General features: G+C 36.3%; 1 protein-coding gene across 9 annotated transcripts in view; it reads left to right on the top strand.

The window, feature by feature from the left end:
- The window catches only part of LOC126770944 (epsin-1), a 37,415-nt gene that overhangs the window by 10,761 nt on the left and 6,672 nt on the right, over window positions 1-19,982 (top strand). For 7 of the 9 annotated variants that reach the window (XR_007669499.1, XR_007669498.1, XM_050490566.1 and 4 more), the window contains exons 2-8: window positions 8,385-8,474; window positions 14,415-14,706; window positions 17,154-17,326; window positions 17,692-17,888; window positions 18,628-18,799; window positions 19,086-19,124; window positions 19,822-19,914. Coding sequence is in view for 7 of the 9 variants with exons in the window: in XM_050490566.1 (XP_050346523.1) it covers window positions 8,385-8,474; window positions 14,415-14,706; window positions 17,154-17,326; window positions 17,692-17,888; window positions 18,628-18,799; window positions 19,086-19,124; window positions 19,822-19,914 (1,056 nt within the window). In the remaining 2 variants the exon portion in view is untranslated. Of the gene's footprint in view, window positions 1-1,679; window positions 1,806-8,384; window positions 8,475-14,414; window positions 14,707-17,153; window positions 17,327-17,691; window positions 17,889-18,627; window positions 18,800-19,085; window positions 19,125-19,821; window positions 19,915-19,982 lie in introns of those variants that run through there. The other 2 variants (XM_050490569.1, XM_050490570.1) reach the window with 2 other exon arrangements.

Below are 19,982 nucleotides of genomic sequence, written 5' to 3'. Positions count from 1 at the left end.
CTGTCATTTTGTTTATCAAGACTTTGCGTTAATGACTCGATGCGGTTTGACCTGTACATTAATTACGAAACGTTAATCGAATTTTTTAAAAAAATATTATTTCGATGATGATTTAAAATAGTCGAATGTTATATTTTTGTATTATAGTTTTTAGTTATGGTCATTTAAAAAGTTTACTATCAGAGGTTAAGCTTAAAAAGCTTTTAAAAAAGTGTAATTTGTAAATTTAGGTTTCCTCATACACTCAAAAATATAGCCCTAACTTTCCCTTTATTTTATATATATGAAAGCGATGAAATAACATTGGCTATTTATTATATTAATTTCCTATGTAATTATATGATAGTTAGTATATATTTTTATCTGACGTAAGTATAATTAGAAGTGTTCGGTATTTATGCCTTGGTATAATTTTGTTGTTTTTTGTTCAATAATAAATCACATTGTAGTCAGACATAAAGGCTGCCCGTAGTGTTCGTGTATCACTCTCGTTAGATCGCATCGCGTTCAGCCGAGCCCCCTTCCTAGTGCTTCCGCCCACTCATTACCTAACAACCCTGTTAGGGCGATGACACACTTTCCAATTTCTACGATCGGCTTGTGTAATAATTTCATATCTATATGTAGTGTGTATATATGAAGATGAATTTGTATAGTAACAGTAACAGCCTGTTAATGTCCCACTGCTGGGCTAAGGCCTCCTCTCCCTTTTGACGAGAAGGTTTGGAGCTTATTCCACCACGCTGCTCCAATGCGGGTTGGTAGAATACACATGTGGCAGGATTTCAATGAAATTAGACACATGCAGGTTTCCTCACGATGTTTTCCTTCACCGTCAAGCACGAGATGAATTATAAACCTTGCCAATTTGTATAGATTAAGACGTAATCGAGACATAACTAAGTGAAAGAAAATGAGCTGAAAAAGTTTTGTTTCGATTCCTTACATTTCTTTCGTAATTAGTAACACGACAAATTGTCTCTCAATAATGAAATGTTTCGAATAAAAAATTGTATGTATCTACGGAGATTACTACAATACCCCTAACCTGATTGCCTAAAAATATTTATAAAAAAACACAATTTTCCATTTTTTCTTGTCAACTACCCACATTTTCTTACTACTTCTGTTACTGTATGTTGTGTGATTACATTATAATATATTTTGTTATTACATATATATATGTCTCATTAATATTCTCAAAGCGTCATTTTAACAGCAAGCCAACTAGAAACTGCCCACAACCCTTTTAATGGTTCGTGTGTGTGTATATGTGGACGGGCAGATGGGCCATCTGATGGAAATGTCAAATGTTCCTTACATCGCCAATGCTCCACCAACATTGGGGACTATGGCTTTTTGTCCATTTTAGTTACACAGACTCACTCTTGACGGAACTCTCGCTTCAGTTTGACGGAACAATACATTTTGTATGTTTCGAAGTTAACTTAAAAAGGTAAAGTCCGCTTCACCTTTAAAATATAGACAGCAGTTAAACAGACCTTTATATTATTTTTATGTTTTTTTATGATATTAATTTAGTTATGTGTCGTTTATTAATAATTCAATATATATTTCCAAGTTGTATTATTTTTTAATGTAATAACGTACACTGTGTAAACGCAGCTTTACAATATAGGGCAGAATAATGTTGTGTCGTGTGCCGCGTCATACGAGCGTCCAGATTGACGACGCATCGTTATTATAGTGGTAATGACATTGACGGTGTCGTGATACATATTGCTTTTGTAGTTTGGTTTTTTTTTTGTGAAAACACGGTATTCGCAAATGCCGTGTTAAATTTTGTAAGTATATATCATTTATAATATTTTCTTTTTCTTGATTTTTTTTTATTGTTTTGTTATTTACGTATCGAAATGTTTTCTTTAAGTCCCCTAACTGCTTTCTTCCCCTTTTTAAATTAAAAAAAATTGTTATTATATATCTGATTTTTTTTAATTGATTACAAAGTGCAAAGATCAAAATCTTAAAACTGATTTGAACCGGTTTCCCCCTATGCAACTCCCAATCTAATCGCCATATATGAATATTCTTTATTATATACATAAAGTACGAATATTTTTAAATAAATAATTGTAAAAAAAATATGTAAAACTACCAATAATAATATTATTTGTAAAATACGTATTTGTATGTATATAGAATTTCTCAGAAAAATTTAAAGATATTTTTTACTCTTATTGGCCGGCAAACCAAAACCGCTAATTAAAAAAAGCCTATTTATGAACATTAATGGCGATTATATTTTTACCTGCATACAAGATAAAAAAATATATTCGGATTGGACTGTCCATTTTATATTTTCCATATTTAGTTCATTTCTAAAGGGTATTCTTATTAGAAAAATATATTAATTGATATAAGTCGAGATGGCCCAGTGGTAAGAACGCGTGAATCTTTACCGATGAATGTGGGTTCAAACCCGGGCAAGCACCTCTGAATTTTCATGTGCTTAATTTCTGTTTATAATTCATCTCGTGCTTTTCGGTGAAGGAAAACATCGTGAGGAAACCTGCATGTGTCTAATTTCATCGAAATTCTGCCACATGTGTATTCCACCAACCCGCATTGGAGCAGCGTGGTGTAATAAGCTCCAAACCTCCTCCTCAAAAAGGGAGAGGAGGCCTTAGCCCAGCAGTGGGACATTTACAGGCTGTTACTTACTATTAATTGAATTTGATGATGAACGAATCAACTTCTCGTTAAGTTGGATGACGTTTGTACTCGATATCGTGCTTTGCTCACACCGTTACGAGGTGAAATTGATAAAGATGCCATGCTGTCACAATGTTGCTGTCTATGATGAGTTTTGTTATAATTAGAATACAGTTTTCATTCATTGTAACCATGACCTATAATTTTTTTTATAAAACTCGATTGATTTTAGATGTGCAAAATATCTTATAGTATCTTTTTAATAAAAATGTTTTCATACTTTAATATTTCTCTTTTATGTAATTGATATATATGTATTATATAATTATTATATATAACATAATTTAATTGATTCAAAATATTTTCTATTTAAAAACCATATTAAAATTTTCATGTGCTTAATTTGTGTTCATAACTCGAAAATTTCGTAAAATTGTCGGATGAAAATGCCACGTGTATACGCCAATTCGCATCGCTCTAAACTTTCTCCTCAAAAGGAGGGGAGGCCGTAGCCCAGCAGTGGGTCATTTATGAGTTTATATAAATTCACTTACAATTCATTAAATATCAAATTGTAACTACCCTACCAACCCTACCAGTTTATTTTTTAGCATCCATTAATGAAAATATAAATATTTCTATTCGAAAATTCCAGTGTGAAAAATAATCATGCATATAATTTAAAATATTACGAAGTATGCGACGTTATGAAAATAATATTCAAATGTTATCGTTGAGTCAGCTAAATTTGAGCGATACGGCGATATTTTAAGGTCTAGGCGTGTTTGATTCTGTTTGCATCGATTACGTTGCTAAGCGACCACTACACATTCAACACCGAGAAAGCTAATGTAACATGAAACCAGCCAGCTAACCCTCTTATACCTTTTTTGCCTCTTTTAATGATTCTTTAAACACTTCCATACCTCCCATTTTTATATTTTGTAAAATACTTTCTAAGCTAGTACCTACAGTTATTGTAACCAATGAACATTATTCATGTAAATAAATTACGATGACACAGTGTACGTTTACGTGGTTTTTTTTTCCTGAAGTGTATAATAGACGCGAACTGACCTCTAATCGCGAATGTCGTAAGAAACGATTGAAGGTTGTTTTGTGCGCTTCAACAAATAACGGTAACGGGAAAGCGACACACCTAGAGAAGTGGACCAGAGTTTTTTTTTTTAATTCAGACCAGACTGCCGTAAATACCTGACAAATGCTTGGTGCTGCAGAGTTTTATGACCCATAATGAATGAGATAAGGTCAGGCAAATGATTATGAAATATTTATTATAGATAAAAATGCCTTACAAACTGGAAATTTTCTATTATTATTTAAAGCGTTAATTAAAATTGCCAGAACAAAAAAAAATAATGCTGAAACTACGATGAAGTTTGTAGCGTGCTTAGAAAGCTCCCAAGTATTTTTAAGTAGACGTTTAACAACGCTTCAGTGTGTGCCAAGTAGTTTTTTAATCATGAACTTCAATGATATATAATTAAAAATGAAACGATCTTTGAACGGTATATATTTCATAAATGATAACAAACGTAAAAGCTGGCCTGGAAATGATTAAAATCTATTGACTCGAATTCGAATAAACGATCCATTTTACTATTTGAAAATGGAATAGTTTTAAGTGAAATTTGCATTTTTTTCTATGGATAAACTGGTATCCTTCAAAAATGTATTATAATATTCGTTATCATAAGTTCGTAGACGTCAGCAACGCTATGGATTAATCTGGTACCGTTTGACGGTCAAATGCGCGATGTAATTACAAGCACGAGGGACGGAACATCTTAACCCTTTAACCGCCTAGGTCGAATTAATCCGACCCATTTCGCCTGAGTCGTATATTTACGACCAAAATAACACTGATCGTTTTATCAGCTTTTTTATTTAATTACGCTGTATTCTATCAAAAATATGTTTACATTAGGTAAATAGTTAACTAAGTAATCGTTTACAGTTTAATACACTTTAGCCTCTTAATTAGAAGTCTTAAAAATAATGTCCAAAGTTAGAAGAATTACTAACATTATTTTTAGAAAATTGTATTGTGTGTTTCGATTCACTGTGCCGGGCGCTGGGGGCACGCCAACAGATATGAAGTCGGGCGGTTAAAGGGTTAATACCCACGTAAAGAATGGTTAATACCTGTAAAGGCAATGAATAATGTGTTTGTGTATTGATTTCTCAGTAGTAGGATATAAGAAATAGTATTTGTACCTTGGCTAATCAACTGTTAGAAACGGAAACCTAACAGTAACACACTATGGGCTTCATTGATATCGATTTCAGATTAGCAGCACCGAATCGCCCCCCTCCCACCTCTTTACCCTAATTATAATACCGTTTGTTCTTATTTCATTCCCAGTTTTTTTTTAATCTGTCTAATCTCATTACGTTCAATGTTCCACGGTGAAATCGTTGACCTAATTGCAACTAGTATTATATATTTGTTTTTGTGTTACAGCTAATCTCTAGTTGTAGAATTTTCTTATTTTCCTAATATTATTAAATTTTAAAATATTAAATAAAAGGGGAAAAAAATTTTGTACGCATGTGCGGGAAACAAAAGAAAACTATAGCATATATTTTAAAATATAGTCACAGTTGGAGTTATTATCTAGCGTCTAGTATGCTACTTATAAGGCCTCCTCTGGGCCTTGATAAACCAAAAGTGCCTGTAAAGAATAGGGCGATGATATATGTTTATGTAACAAAAATGAAACTAACATTTAAAATGTAACCTATAAATATTCCAATTAGTGTCTACGATTTATCTTATCCCGAGTTAAGCTGCATGTGTCGAATGAAAGCCAATTATGTATCAAGGTGCATCGGGGTGGCATGGTGAAATGCTCTTCAAGTCTTCTCAAAGACAATAGGAGAACAAGGATATCCTTAGCAATACGATATTGAGAGACTGTTAATTATTTGTAGAGCCTTTAGAAAAATTCAACAGCCACGCCGAAACTTGATGACTAACGTATATAACAAGTGTTTATATACTTTAATAGCAATCAAAGATAAAGTACATCGCAAAATATTAAACATCATCAAAACATTTTTATCTGAAACGTAACATCGTGGCCTGCTCAGGTCAATAGCTCGGTACAGCCGGCGTTGTGGACCGAAAAGTGGCTTGGAAATGACACGAACATGAACAATCGGTTTAATAATTAGTTTTAATTTCGTTTTGCCCCATATTGTGGTAGGGCTTTGTGCAAGTTCGCCCAACTGTATTGGCGATGTAAGCGATGGTTAACATTTCTTACTATGCCAATTTCTATGGGCGTTGGTGACCACTTACCATCAGGTGGCCCATTTGCTCGTCCGCCTACCTGTAACATATAAATTTATATATATATTATCTGGTGTCTCATTGTGTGCATATGAAACAGAGTTACACTCACAAACGTACATACATTACTTTTAAAACATTTTGCTCAAATTTGAACCTAGTAATATAAAAGCAATTATTGAAAAATACACCTTTAACTAGTATTAAAGCTGAAAAATGTGAGTATTTTAACAATACCTATGTCTGAGTATATTACATAATGTCAGACGTCCGTCTACCATAAATAAGCTTACATATGAAGTCATATATTAAGTGAACGCTTATTTAATCTAGCTGCAACATAATCGTGTAATACACGACCAATGCCATTTCTCTACTAACCGCTCTGTGCGTGTTAAAAATAATTACTATGTCGTGCCCTCTGTTTACTCGTTGCGAGCCAAAATAACACGTCGTCACTCACGTACTGCGTCTTTGTGTACGTCTATCTTCGCTGTATATAATGTAGACATACATGTGTGTATCGTTCATACGTAGACAATTTTCTTTATCCGATTTTTTTCGTGTGGTCTTTCGGTCATGAGATACCCGGTTATTGTTCTTTACTTAAATCATGCACTGGAATTTGGCGTTTGTTGTTATTAGGTGATTATAACGGATTGATTTTGGAATAATCTCTAAATCTTCTCTTTAAGAGGAACGTCCTTTGCCCAGCTGTGAGACCGTTTTTTTTTTAACAAACATCTCGCGTCATTCTTGTTTTTTCGAACCTTTTATTTATGAATGGCTAGTATCTTTGATGTCCCTATATGTTTTTATGTCCAGGAAGTATTACAATATAAATTTTACGATTACTAGTAAAATATATAGTATGAATTGACTTTTAGTTGGGGTTCGTTTTTTATACTGGCGAGTTTATTGTCCCAGAAATTGTGTGCCAGTTGTTTTCCTTGTTGGATAAATGATATCCTGGGACATTTTTCACACACGGCCATCTGATCCCAAATTAAGCTTGTACAAAGCTTGTGCTTTGGAAACCAGACAACTGATATACTACATATACTACTTTTCTTTTGTAAATACATACTTATATAGATAATTACACCCAGACTCAGGACAAACAGACATATTCATGCACACAAATGTCTGTCCTGGGTGGGAGTCGAACCCACAACCTTCGGCGTGAAAAGGCAAGTATATACCAACCACGCCAACCGGCACGTCAAAAATAAGATAAATCTTTGTGGGATTTTCAATTCCTGATCTAAATAGTATTAGACCAGTTTGTTCGTGGTCTGGTAATCTCCATTACGGATTACCATTTTTAGATTGTAAATATTTTTGGTTATTCGTCGTTTTCGTCTTCTCCACAAGCTACCTCAACGCGTCTTCGCTGTCGTCTTTGTAATGTCCGCAGTTTTTCGTGTAACGCGATCGGACACACAACCCCTACGCTATCATGCAATTGTAGTTGTCTTTAATGAGATCTCGTCTCGTTATCTAGTCCCTGTGTGTTATGTATGTATAAAGGGTAACATTATATTTACTGTATTTATTATGTATATATATATATACGGTTTTTCTTCAGGATTCTGTTTCGATGGTTTTAAAGGATACTTCAGCGTCAGGTCTAGTACAACATCGGTCTAGAGTGCAGGGATCATATCGTGACAATCTGTGTAGTAGTTTTGATTGATGATGATTGTTCTCTGAGGTTCTGAGGATTCAAACGTGAATTCGTTAGACTGACTAGGATTGGTTAAGCATTTGATTTTTTTAATGCCATTCCTAGCAGTGACTTGGGTCCATTGGGCTTAACCAACAAATACTTACCCTTCAACAATGAGTTAACACTTGGGGTAATAAGAATTAGAGTGGCATTTCATACACCGATGAGCTATCTGGACGCAAATCCAGGGTTTTTATGTATTTTATAATATATACTATTTACTACTTTATTTTATAATATTTACTGGTGGTAGAGCTTTGTGCAAGCTCGTCTGGGTAGGTACCACCCACTCATCAGATATTCTACCGCAAAACAGCAATACTTGGTATTGTTGTGTTCCGGTTTGAAGGGTGAGTGAGCCAGTGTAATTACAGGCACAAGGGACATAAAATCTTAGTTCCCAAGGTTGGTGGCGCATTGGATATGTAAGCGATGGTTGACATTTCTTACAATGCTAATGTCTAAGAGCGTTGGTGACCACTTACCATCAGGTGGCCCATATGCTCGTCCGCCTTCCTATTCTATAAAAACACTTGGGGTAATAAGAATTAGAGTGGCATTTCATACACCGATGAGCTATCTGGACGCAAATCCAGGGTTTTTATATATTTTATAATATATAATATAGAAGCTTGTGTTTATTTGTACGTCTGTTTGTTTCAGATGCCCCGCGCCCGGGAAGAAATGCAAGTAAACGTGGCGGGCCTAAGGAGAAATATTAAAAACCTCGCGCACAACTATTCCGATGCCCAGGTAACGTTTATGAGTGTTTGTTTGTTACTGGTCATCTCGAAAAGTCATAACTCACTAAAAAGAAAGCTAGGAATATAACATACATTTTTAAAAAGCAATGAATTCATTTTGAAAATAAGATGTGAAATTACAGAATTGAATAGAAGAATATAAACAATTTAAAAAAGTTATCTTTCGCATGTAGTGATGTAGCTATTTTGTTCCTTTATATTAACAAATTAACTAACGATATATTTATTTATTTACAAAATATAAGTAAACATTACAGGTTTAACCTAAAGCATTTACTTATTTAATTAATACACTTATTCCTTAATTAGTATTGTTTGTATGTATTCCGCTGCCGTTTTGCGAAATACAGCAGGTGATGAGTTAAACAAGTCGAGGCTTGGATTCCAGGCCAGGACACCATTGAGCAAAGTCAACGCCATTCATAAAAGTATATTAATCGATACTTATATTGTATAAATATCAGGACCTACAAGAATATATATATATATATATATATAGTAATAGTAGGTATATAGGTAAAAACTATATGAACATCGCGGTTCGTCTCACGGGCGTTCAGAAACATTTAAAACGAATAAATTTCTATATTCAAATATAAGTAATGATTGTATAATGACTTGATTACATTAGTCTTTCGACATAGTTTTAAAGAGTTTCTAATCCACGTTAGGGAGAAACTTAATCGGTTCTACAATTAAGGGTGAATTAAATACATCGCGGCCAAACAACACGTGAAGCCATTTAATAATTCTCAGAAGACTAACTTTAAGTTGAGACGATTTCGAAATTGACACTCGTTTAGTTTTCAAGTTGGTTCTTATAAGACTTGTACTTTTGTAGTACTTTGGTATTATCGTTTAACTTTAATATTATCGTTAAATAATATTAAATTACATATAAACCTATGAGATGAACCGGCAACCAGCTCAAGTATATCGTTTATATTATACATTATCGGCCTTATGAAAGTTGCTCAAATTGCTATTTAGTTAGAACTCGATTTCGCTTTCAATCATTACTGACTGCCTCGTTGGTCTAGTTGGCTTGATGTAAGGCCGCTGACCCGAAGGTCCTGGCTTCGATTCCCAGGTCGGGCCAATAAAAATTATTGGGTTTTTCTGTCAGAAAATTCTCAGCAACAGCCCGGAGTCTGAAAGTTGGAAGTGTGTACACTCCCGTGCCTCGGAAAGCACGTAAAGCCGTTGGTCCGGCGTCTGAACTATTTCCGGTCGTGTCTGATCGTCGTCCCTTCTGATTATGAGAGTTACGGAATAGAGAGTGCACCTATGTTTGCGCACACACTTGTGCACTATAATATCTCCTGCGCAGTTGGTTAATCTCTCTTGTTATTGGCCGACTTGGTCGAAATCGGTCTGGAGAACATTATTATCATTATTGATTTGACATTAGAAAGAAGAAGACAGCATTGCTTAACTAATAAACCGCTGAGCAACTGAATGAGGCCATAATTCTATTAATGATATTGAAATTGAGGCTTAGCTGGACAAAACGTTGTCATTATTACACATTAAAAAAAACTTGACAAATGTCAAAAAGCGACATGTGTGTTTGACATTGACAATGTGAACGTTAACTGTAAATGTTTTACTTAATTTAATAATGTGTATAATGTATTTGTACTCCTCTATATATTTTTTAACAATGCTCCTTGTATGTAATATGCTTTAAAACCTGTTATACGTATTAGTATTACTTTGTACATATGTGAATTTAATTATTCTTATTCGTATTGTACAAATTTGGTTTTATCGACAAAAGTGTGATCGCTTCATCTCAATGTCGGTTAATAAATAAGCAGATGACTAACATATGAAAATGTGTCTCAAGTAAATACACTTGCAATGCTAAAGTAAGCGTGATTGATAGCACAGATAAAGGTTTTAGTCACCAGATTATAGATACTTTTTGCTCGTCATGCTTACTTAGAGACATTCAGTATTTGACGAGTTTTTTTTTTTAAATTTTGTTTTATCAAGGCACAAACAGTATACAGTACACTTAAAAGAAATACTAAAATTCCTAAAACAAATACGAATTTAGTTGCCCCTAGATTGATAACACGCATCAGTGTCAATTGAATCGCGCTGCCGTTTGTCCCATTTGAACGGTCTTAAACTTAAAATAAGAAAACAAAGATGGTGTCAATAAATGTTTTTTTTTAATCCGCTATAGAAATGTATTGTGTGTTGTTAATATTTTTGAATTCCCAAACGTATATTAAATGTCATATTATTCAGATAGATATTAGCTAACGCAGGAGCTCTTTAGTATAATTATGTTTGATTTTGTTTAATATAAAAATGAATCGAGTTGACTCCGTGGATCCGATTTTCGATTCCGATTCGTAAAACTATGATCGCCATTTTAAATCCGGACAATAATAATGCGCTCGATTTCTATCATTAAATTAATCTCGTACGTAGATACAAACCTTCTCCTCAAAAGGTGAGGCCTTTGCCCAGCTGTGAGATTATTATTGGCTAATACAAGTGTAACCACTTCGGTCAATCGATCTTAACTTATATTATAAATACGGAAATAGGTTCATCTATTTGTTACGCTTTCACGCCTTAAGTTCTCAACCGATCACAAGTTGCCTAACCTGCCCTCCTCCCACTCACAAGCCGCGGGTGGAGTCGTATTATAATATTTGTAAGTGCACATAAAATATATGTAAACATACATATACATAGTTAACAGCAAGGAAGTATGTAACATCCTTAACGCTGTCCGAATATCAATAAACGTCAAATGTTCGAGGGAACGCTTAAAAGGCATTGCACGTGTTCCGTATCCTCGGTTGTTCTTTCGAATTCCTGTCCCATTGCTATATCACGAGCCAATCAATGATGAGCGGCGACCATCCACGTAGACTGACGTCTCGCACTGTGAGAAATGTAGACCACTAGCTGTACATGTTAAAATCTATCTTGTTGGAACCCACAATCTTGTCAGCTAGTCCACACTAATAGTATTATAAATACGTAAGTAACTTTTATAATTCATCTCGTGCTTGACGGTGAAGAAAAACATCGGGAGGAAACTTGCATGTGTCAAATTTCACTGAAATTCTGCCAAATGTTTATTCCACCAACCAGCATTGAAGCAGCGTGGTGGAATAAGCTCCAAACCTTCTCCTCAAAAAAAAAAGGGAGAGGAGGCCTTAACCCAGCAGTGTTAAATTAAACAACTATGATGATTCATCGCCTATATTTTAACATTATTTTTATCATTTCATGATGTTTCAAACACTTTGCAGTGTCCATGGCCTCAAGCGGTTGTTTAATTCAAATTATTTAGGTGATAATAAAAACCGTTGAAGTTAAAAATAATTTAAAATAAATTAACATCATTTGGGCCAACCACAAAAGCCCGGCAGGTTGAGTACAGCTGGTTTAGTTAAACACTAATTCCTCCCATTTTGTCATTATCGATTTGACACACGAATGAAGAAGGCGTTAATATTTTATTTTCTAAATTTAAATAATATAAAATTGTATTGCGTCGCTAAGAGTATTTCCGTTAAATGACGGTTAAATCGATCCAAAAACCATTACATCTTATCGTTCAAATATCTCTCGTAATAGTATTAAGAGACATACGCCTTTGTAAAACGTGTTTTCTCATGTTCGTCAACATTAGCACGGTTCGGACTTGGACTCGATATCATAGATCTGAATAGAGAACAGCATCTGTTACACCTTTCGCGTATGATTTTCAGTCGAGATATCCTTCACCGCCAGAAACTTGCATATAGAAATGTTGGTCCAAATGATATACATATATAGAAATGTTGACTCATGTTATGCATAAAAACGTCCAAAGAGATTTCACGTCCAAAGAAATTTAAAAAAGCTTTCTCGAATACAGAACAATAAAACTGCGAACCATAGAACTGCGAGGCATCGAAAAGATCTGCATCCGTACGTAGTTGACGTATTTAAGACACGTACGAAACTATTTGCTTCCTCGTTTCTGATACGCACCGCCAAGGTCTGGAATACCCTCCCGACCTCTGTTTTCCCCACCACCTACAATGTGGGTACCTTCAAGTCTAAAGTGAATAGGCATCATCTAGGCAAGCGCGCTCCATCTTAGACTTTATCTCACTTTCCATCAGGTGTGATAACAGTCAAGCGCTAGCCTATATATTTAAAAAAAAAACAACCAAGGATAATATATTTGGCATGTACATATGACACAACATCGAGCCCTAATGATTTTGACACGTACGAAGTGCCTTAGATTCCTCGGTCCGGTTACGTCATTGTAACATATGTATATCCATATATGTAAACGACGTCCGCATTTATTTTAAATATTTTTTTTTTTGTGTTTGTGATATTTAAACATTCCGATTTTTGGCGTTTTTTCCATGTTTTTAACTCAATATAAAGTAAAAATTAAATATATTTAAAACACGTGTATTTCGGTACGAGTAACAAAACTAAATCTGTTTTCATCAAAAACGTTTTATTTTGTAACGTTACCACTACGTATACAATCGTTGGACTTGACGGGTTGGTGGAATACACATGTGGCAGAATTTCAGTGAAATTAGACACATGCAGGTTTCCTCACACACGAAATGAATTATAATCGCAACCGTTGGACTTGATATATTGAACTTCTATCGCGCTTAAATTTTTACTTAAAAATGCAATTGAGCATAACAGTAGTACTGTAGAGATGTAATCCAGTCACAATTTATATCTAAGTATCGTTTCACGATTCCTACAGCAATATAGATTTTGATCCGTGATTATTTTTCAGGTGATATTGTCGTGAGTCGGGTTTATTGTATTATAACGGTACAAACAAGTTTTTGTTAACACAATTAAACGAAGCTTCCATAAAAAAGAAATAAAATAAAAACTTTATTCTATACCATCGAATCCCAACATATACACTATGTAAATAAATCTATCTAACTATGTACATTAATATTAAAATATTGTTTTAATATACATTAAATTTTAGCTACGTTAATTAATAAAATAAACTATAAAATATGTATTGAATACTTAGAAAACGTTAACTCAGAATAAATAGATATTTCAAGGGTGAGTGAGCCAGAGTAATTACAGGCACGAGGGACATAACATCTCACTTCCCAAGGTTGGTTGCGCATTGGTGATGTAAGCGATGGTTAATATTTCTTCCAATGCCAATGTCTATGGCATATGACCGTCGACCTTCCTATTCTATAAAGAAAATATATATAAGATACACGTCACTTAAAAATATTACAAACGAGATCAACATTCTGTTTATTTTAACGTATTTGTTAAACTTTTAAATTACAAGAACATGAAATTCGCAATTGTCACGTCAATAGTCTAAATTTAAAGCGGGTGAAACTGAATTATATTATTATATTATACACTCCGAAACGCGCTGCATTTATTAGTGTAAGTTTTATTTGTGTGTGGTTAAGTAGTTTTTTCAATTAGTTATAAAAAAAAACATCCAAAACGCCTCTGTCCTCATTTGTTAATATAGAATGTATATTATTATATAACTTATTTTCACAGATAAGCTCATTATTATAGGTTAAATGTTTTTATAAGCCTGTAAATGTCTCACTGCTCGGTAATGGCTTCCTCTCTTGTTACGTGCAGGTTTCCTCACGATGTTTTTCTTCGCCGCCGAGCACCAGTTTTATTAAAAGCACAAATGAAGTATGTGAATAGACAAACTTCGACTAAGATAATATTGTGTTCGGCTATAAAGCATAGGAATACTCTAATACTCCATATGCGACACTAACGTTCAGTTTTAAGTCCGATTAGTTAATTTGCTTTTGCATATAATTTAAGAAACTAGATTGTTTTTGTGAGAATAAAAAATGGAAGAAAGCGCAGTAATATTTGCGTTTTAAATGATATAATAATTTATGAATTTCAGGTAAAAGTGCGCGAGGCAACATCAAACGATCCATGGGGCCCATCCAGTACTCTGATGGCGGAGATCGCCGACCTCACATACAACGTGATGGCGTTCACCGAGATAATGCAGATGATATGGAAACGGTTAAACGACCACGGCAAGAACTGGCGGCACGTCTACAAAGCTCTAGTCCTGATGGAGTACCTCATCAAGACAGGTAGCGAGAAAGTGGCGATGCAATGCAAGGAGAACATATTTGCGATACACACGCTTAAGGATTTCCAGTATATGGAAGAAGGGAAGGACCAAGGTTAGTAGTCGGATAATTAGTTGGTAGGACTTGACCAGTTCTAGATGTAAACATGATCGTTTGAAAGGTCTATAGTGGATATATAATCCACTGTGGCTCTTAAACTTAACTCTCTTAAGAGTTCGGTACTCATTCCAAAATTGTACATAGAGCGGTACCACGATGGCTTTTAAATATTATTCTCATATCAATTATTATATATGCCGTCGCCCAAATTCGATTGAGAAAAACGAGGAAGTTCAGAATTCGTCTGTTAATTTATTATACTTTTTATGTATGTTCGTGTATAACCTTTTTGATTATGAACCGATTCTTATTGCGTTGGGTTCAGTCTCATTTCTGATTCATTGGTATTGAACATTGTTACATTTTTATTTGAAATGTTCGCTCAAGCAATTTTTTTTATCGTTTCGTTTGAAAAACTGTTTTTATATATATTTTTTATTTACAATAGAACGAAACACGAATTATATATTTTATTATTATATATTACACATAACAAAGCCTTGAGTAAGAGTAACAGCCTGTTAATATCCCACTGCTGGGCTAAGGCCTCCTCTCCCTTTTGAGGAGAAGGTTAAGTTACACAAAATGAAAACAAGAAAATATAATAGATATATTAATTCTGTAGTATTTAATTGATTCAATAATATATTAAAAACTCAAAGAACATTCAGAAATCGGTGTTTCAACAACTATTAATACTGTCAACATAATTAATAATATAGAAAATGTTTAAATTACATCACGCGGATTTATAATTCCGAGTTCGTCGCTCCGCGGTCGGCTGTGATTAGTGTCGCCTCGTGCTAATTTGTCGTGCTGTATATACTATGTTCGGATATCATTTGTAATTAAGATTTAAGAACTAATATCGATTATCAACACAACCAAATTATAATATTTATCACTTTATAAGTGACGTTGTATATTAATTTACATACATTTAACAACAAAACTGCATAAATGCCCCACAGCTGGGCAAGGGCATCTCATCTCCACGGTAGCATGCGCAAGCGATCCCGTGGCGCTCCTCTTTAAGACGGAAATGTTACCGCTGGCTTTTTAGTGGGTATTCCGATGTTCGAAGCGCACTCAGCGCCTAGGGCACCGGCGAGCCCCCAAATATACAAAGCCCCCCCCCCCCCACTGTTCCCGTAGGAGAAACGCGTGACGCGTTTTTCCAGCGACAAAAAAAAATCATTTTTATAGTTTCACGCCCGCACGATTTATTAAAAAGCAAATTAAGAAAATTAATTCAAACCTGCGATATTTTATTGATATTCATATTCTTATCTGCTGGTCCGTCGTTGTTCTTAAAGAAATAATATTATTTTCGAATTATTACAAATAAAATGACGAATGTAAATCTTTTCTTCTGATATAAAACATAATTATTATTTACCATTAATTGGCCTTGGCATAGTTATTTATAGCGTCTGTGTTTCTAGATATCGTAACGGCATTAAATATAACCGAATTATCCGACATCCGACTCTATAAAAGTTTACGTTATAAATGTTCACCGGAACCTGTTCTGTAGTTTCGCACATGTAACTGTAAACTACGCTGATTTAAACGGTATCCGATAGTCGAAGTAATGATTTATTTTTGTGTTAATATATTTACCGTAACCGTACCGTAACAGCCTATGAATGTCCCACTGCTGGGCTAAAGGCCTCCTCTCCTCTTTTTGAGGAGAAGGTTTGGAGCTTATTCCACCACGCTGCTCCAATGCGGGTTGGTAGAATTCACATGTGGCAGAACTTCAGTGAAATTAGACACATGCAGGTTTCCTCACGATGTTTTCCTTCACCGTAAAGCACGAGATAAATTATAATCACAAATTAAGCACATGAAAATTCAGTGGTGCTTGCCCGGGTTTGAACCCACGATCATCGGTTAAGATTCACTTGTTCTTACCACAGGGCCATCTCGGCTTTTTTTATATTTAGTTTAATTATATTGATTGTTTTTTTATTTATTTATTTGAACAGCATTATTAATATTGCATTCCAGTTTAATAGTTAGTGAGCCAGTGTAACTACAGGCACGAGATACATAACATCTTAACCCCTAAGGTTCGTGGCGTAATATTACTTACAGTGCCAATGTCTATGCGTCGGTGGTGGCCGCTTAGCCAGTCCGCCTACCGATAACATAAAAAAATATGGAAACGTTTTTACTAAAATAGTTATTATCTTTGTAGGCTTTGTGTAAGTTTCGATTGGTGCCAGGGTAAGTAAGTCAGTGCATTTAACGCCAAAACCTTCATATCATCCTTGATCTTAGGTGTGACGTATTGATAGCGTATGAAGTGGTTTGTACTAGCACTGTCATGTCAATGGACGAAGGACTACTTACCGTCAAGTGGTCCGCTTGACTGCAGAGTGACGAGAAATAATAATATTATCGTTTATGTATATCGAGACTGATACAATTTTCAGGTCTAAACGTGCGGGAAAAGGCGAAACAGCTAGTGAATCTTCTGAAAGACGAGGAACGGTTGAAGAATGAGCGGGCGCGCGCCCTTAAAGCGAAGCAGAGGTTCGCGCAGAGCGCCAGCGCCTTCGGCAGCGACGGCGCGCTCGACACGCCCTCCAGCCCCACCTACCCGCCGGTAAGGGCTCCCGCCACGTAAGGTATCGCCACGTAATGTGTCGACATATTGCCGCAAAATTTTGGTCAAATATTACGTGGTGTACGTGGGACACGACAATTGACTTCCCGTCAAATATCAATACTATTATTATATAAATAGAATAATAATATATTTCTCAAAATTCTAAACGCAGCAGTGCAAGTGCATTGTCAATGAGTTCCATTGAAGCAACGTGTAAAATTTAAGATCCCTATAATAAGTGGGAGTCGGTCATCTCAACTCGCAAGATTTAACTCAAAAAAACTACAAACGAACAAACATTACAATTGCAATAAAGCCTCGGAGTAGGAGGCCGCTAACCGTCCGCCGTCCGCCTGTCGCAGCTGAGCAGCAGCGAGCCGGCGGAGTGGTCGGGGCGCGAGGCGGAGCTGGCGCGGCCGCTGACGGCGGGCGAGGAGGAGCTGCAGCTGCAGCTCGCGCTCGCCATGTCGCGCGAGGAGGCCGAGCGGGAGGAGCGCCGCCGCCGCTCCGACGACGTGCGCCTGCAGCTCGCCATCAGCCAGTCGCAGAACGACTTCCAGTGAGTCCTCGCCATCATGGTTGGCGACGAATTTCTGTCGCCTCCTCTTCGAGTGCCGATGGACCCCGTTAGAGATATCCTCCCCAAATCTAGTAGCTTATCTCCTTGTCTGCCGAATCACTAAAACGATTTGTAGTTAGCTCCTATTAATCCCAGCTCATGTTCCCGATCCGACCCCGACTCCTATCCTCACAGACTCGAACAGTATCTCCGTGCACAGGCGCACCTCATGCGCGGGACGGTAGTGCCGACGGTGAAGTTATATCCGAGGTGCTGGTTCTTCGGCTGCATGGAGTGTCGCCCGAAAGTAATTCCGTTAGTGTTTTAAAGCCAACATGTAAAAACTATGACTCATAACACATTAATAATTGAATAAAAGGATATAACTCAAAGTAAGCACAACGGATTTTTCTATATTCTAAGCTGTACTTATAACTCATGCTCAGTGGTGAAGGTAAAAATCAAGAGAACACTTGCTGGTGTTGCGTAGAATTGTCTCTTACATGTGATAAGATATACTGCACTGGACCAGAGTGGAGGAGATGCTCTAAACTTTCTCCTTGAGAGAAGAGTAGGCCCTTGTCTAGCAACCATTAGCGGGCTATTACTTTACTTAAAACATTTATCTTGAATATTTTTTGAATAGCATGAAAGACAAGGAATACAAATAATTACAGTATCATTGAAACATGCGAATGAAACCTGTATACATATTTAAAGATAATAAATATTATTGCAGAACTACAGGCGTGGAGCCCAAGCAGCCGGAGCAGCAGTCGCATCTGCTGGACCTGCTGGACGTGAACCTTTCCCCATCGGCCGGGCCCCCTGTGGGCGGGCAGGCCCCCGCGCCGCTCGACCCGTGGGGCCTGCCCTCGCCGCCCGCGCACGTGCCCCCTGCGCACACCGCGGTGAGCCACCACCTTGTTTAGGGGACGAACAAAACTTTACCTCGTGCCTGACCAAAACATACCAGTAGTTTTAATTGGCAATTGTATTAATTAAACTGCAAAAATAATTTAAAGTTTACATGCAGCAGAAAACTTAAATAATTTCTAAATAATGCGTTACATATGACGGTGAGATTAGAACTCATATAAACTAGTCATGTTTCGACTCAGTTCCGTGTTTTGCATTGTGCAACATTTGTTAATTTACAAGATATAGCGAATTAATGATTTTGTATTCCGTATATAGTGTTTACGTTTGGACCTCCGTCCAGCTGTGGATACTATGGTAAGGAGTTATGTCGGAAAGTAGCTTATGTGCTAATTACGTAGATCATGTTTTTATATCATTATCATCGGTATTAGGGGCCCCGGGGAGTTCCTGTGTGTCGCGTATTGATTGTACGGTTGTACATGATATATGTATAAAATACTTTAGTATATGTCATACATTTGTTTTGTATTACGCTAGATATATAATAAATATATTAGTATATAGTATTGATACTCCGCGATGTAAAAGCTTTTTTTTGTGGTCATATTGTCCTCTTGAACGAATAGCGGCTATGGCGGTAAATGTCCGAGTTATCGTTATATATATCATAATCCGATGAGAACGGCAATCCGATAAGACCGGAGACAAACCCGCTGTAGGACCTGCAGCTATACGTGCTCTCCGAGAGCAAGAAAATATCAAAACTTTTCTTGCGAACTCCAGATAGCTGAGTAGTTTATAGATCCAGTAATAACTTAGCAGACATCGATCGCCTGCACATCATAGATTATTCGAGATCTCGCCACCGATGAAAATATTTAAATTGAATGTCAAAGTAGTAATTGTCTTTACTGGTCCTGTGGTTGGAATTCAAAATAAACTATATTAAAATATGTTCTAAGAAGTTGAAAGTTTCATATGTAGCAGGATTAAATGGAACGTGGAGCTTAATAAAATGAAACAGCCGTTTAACTGCAGCTCGTCTCCGCAGGACACGTCGCCGGACGGCTGGTCGGGCGCGCCCAGCCCCGCGCGCGACCCCTGGGCGCCCGCCGCGCCGCGCGACCCCTGGGCGCCCGCAGCCGTACGTACTCCGCCGGACGCTCGCCACTCACTCATCCCGCTAACGATTTCATAAGAATTGAGCATTCG

The sequence above is a fragment of the Nymphalis io genome, chromosome 9 (genome assembly GCF_905147045.1).
Source record: "Nymphalis io chromosome 9, ilAglIoxx1.1, whole genome shotgun sequence".
In the NCBI taxonomy this organism is placed as follows: Eukaryota; Metazoa; Arthropoda; class Insecta; order Lepidoptera; family Nymphalidae; genus Nymphalis; species Nymphalis io.
This window is presented reverse-complemented; position numbering and strand designations above follow the sequence as displayed.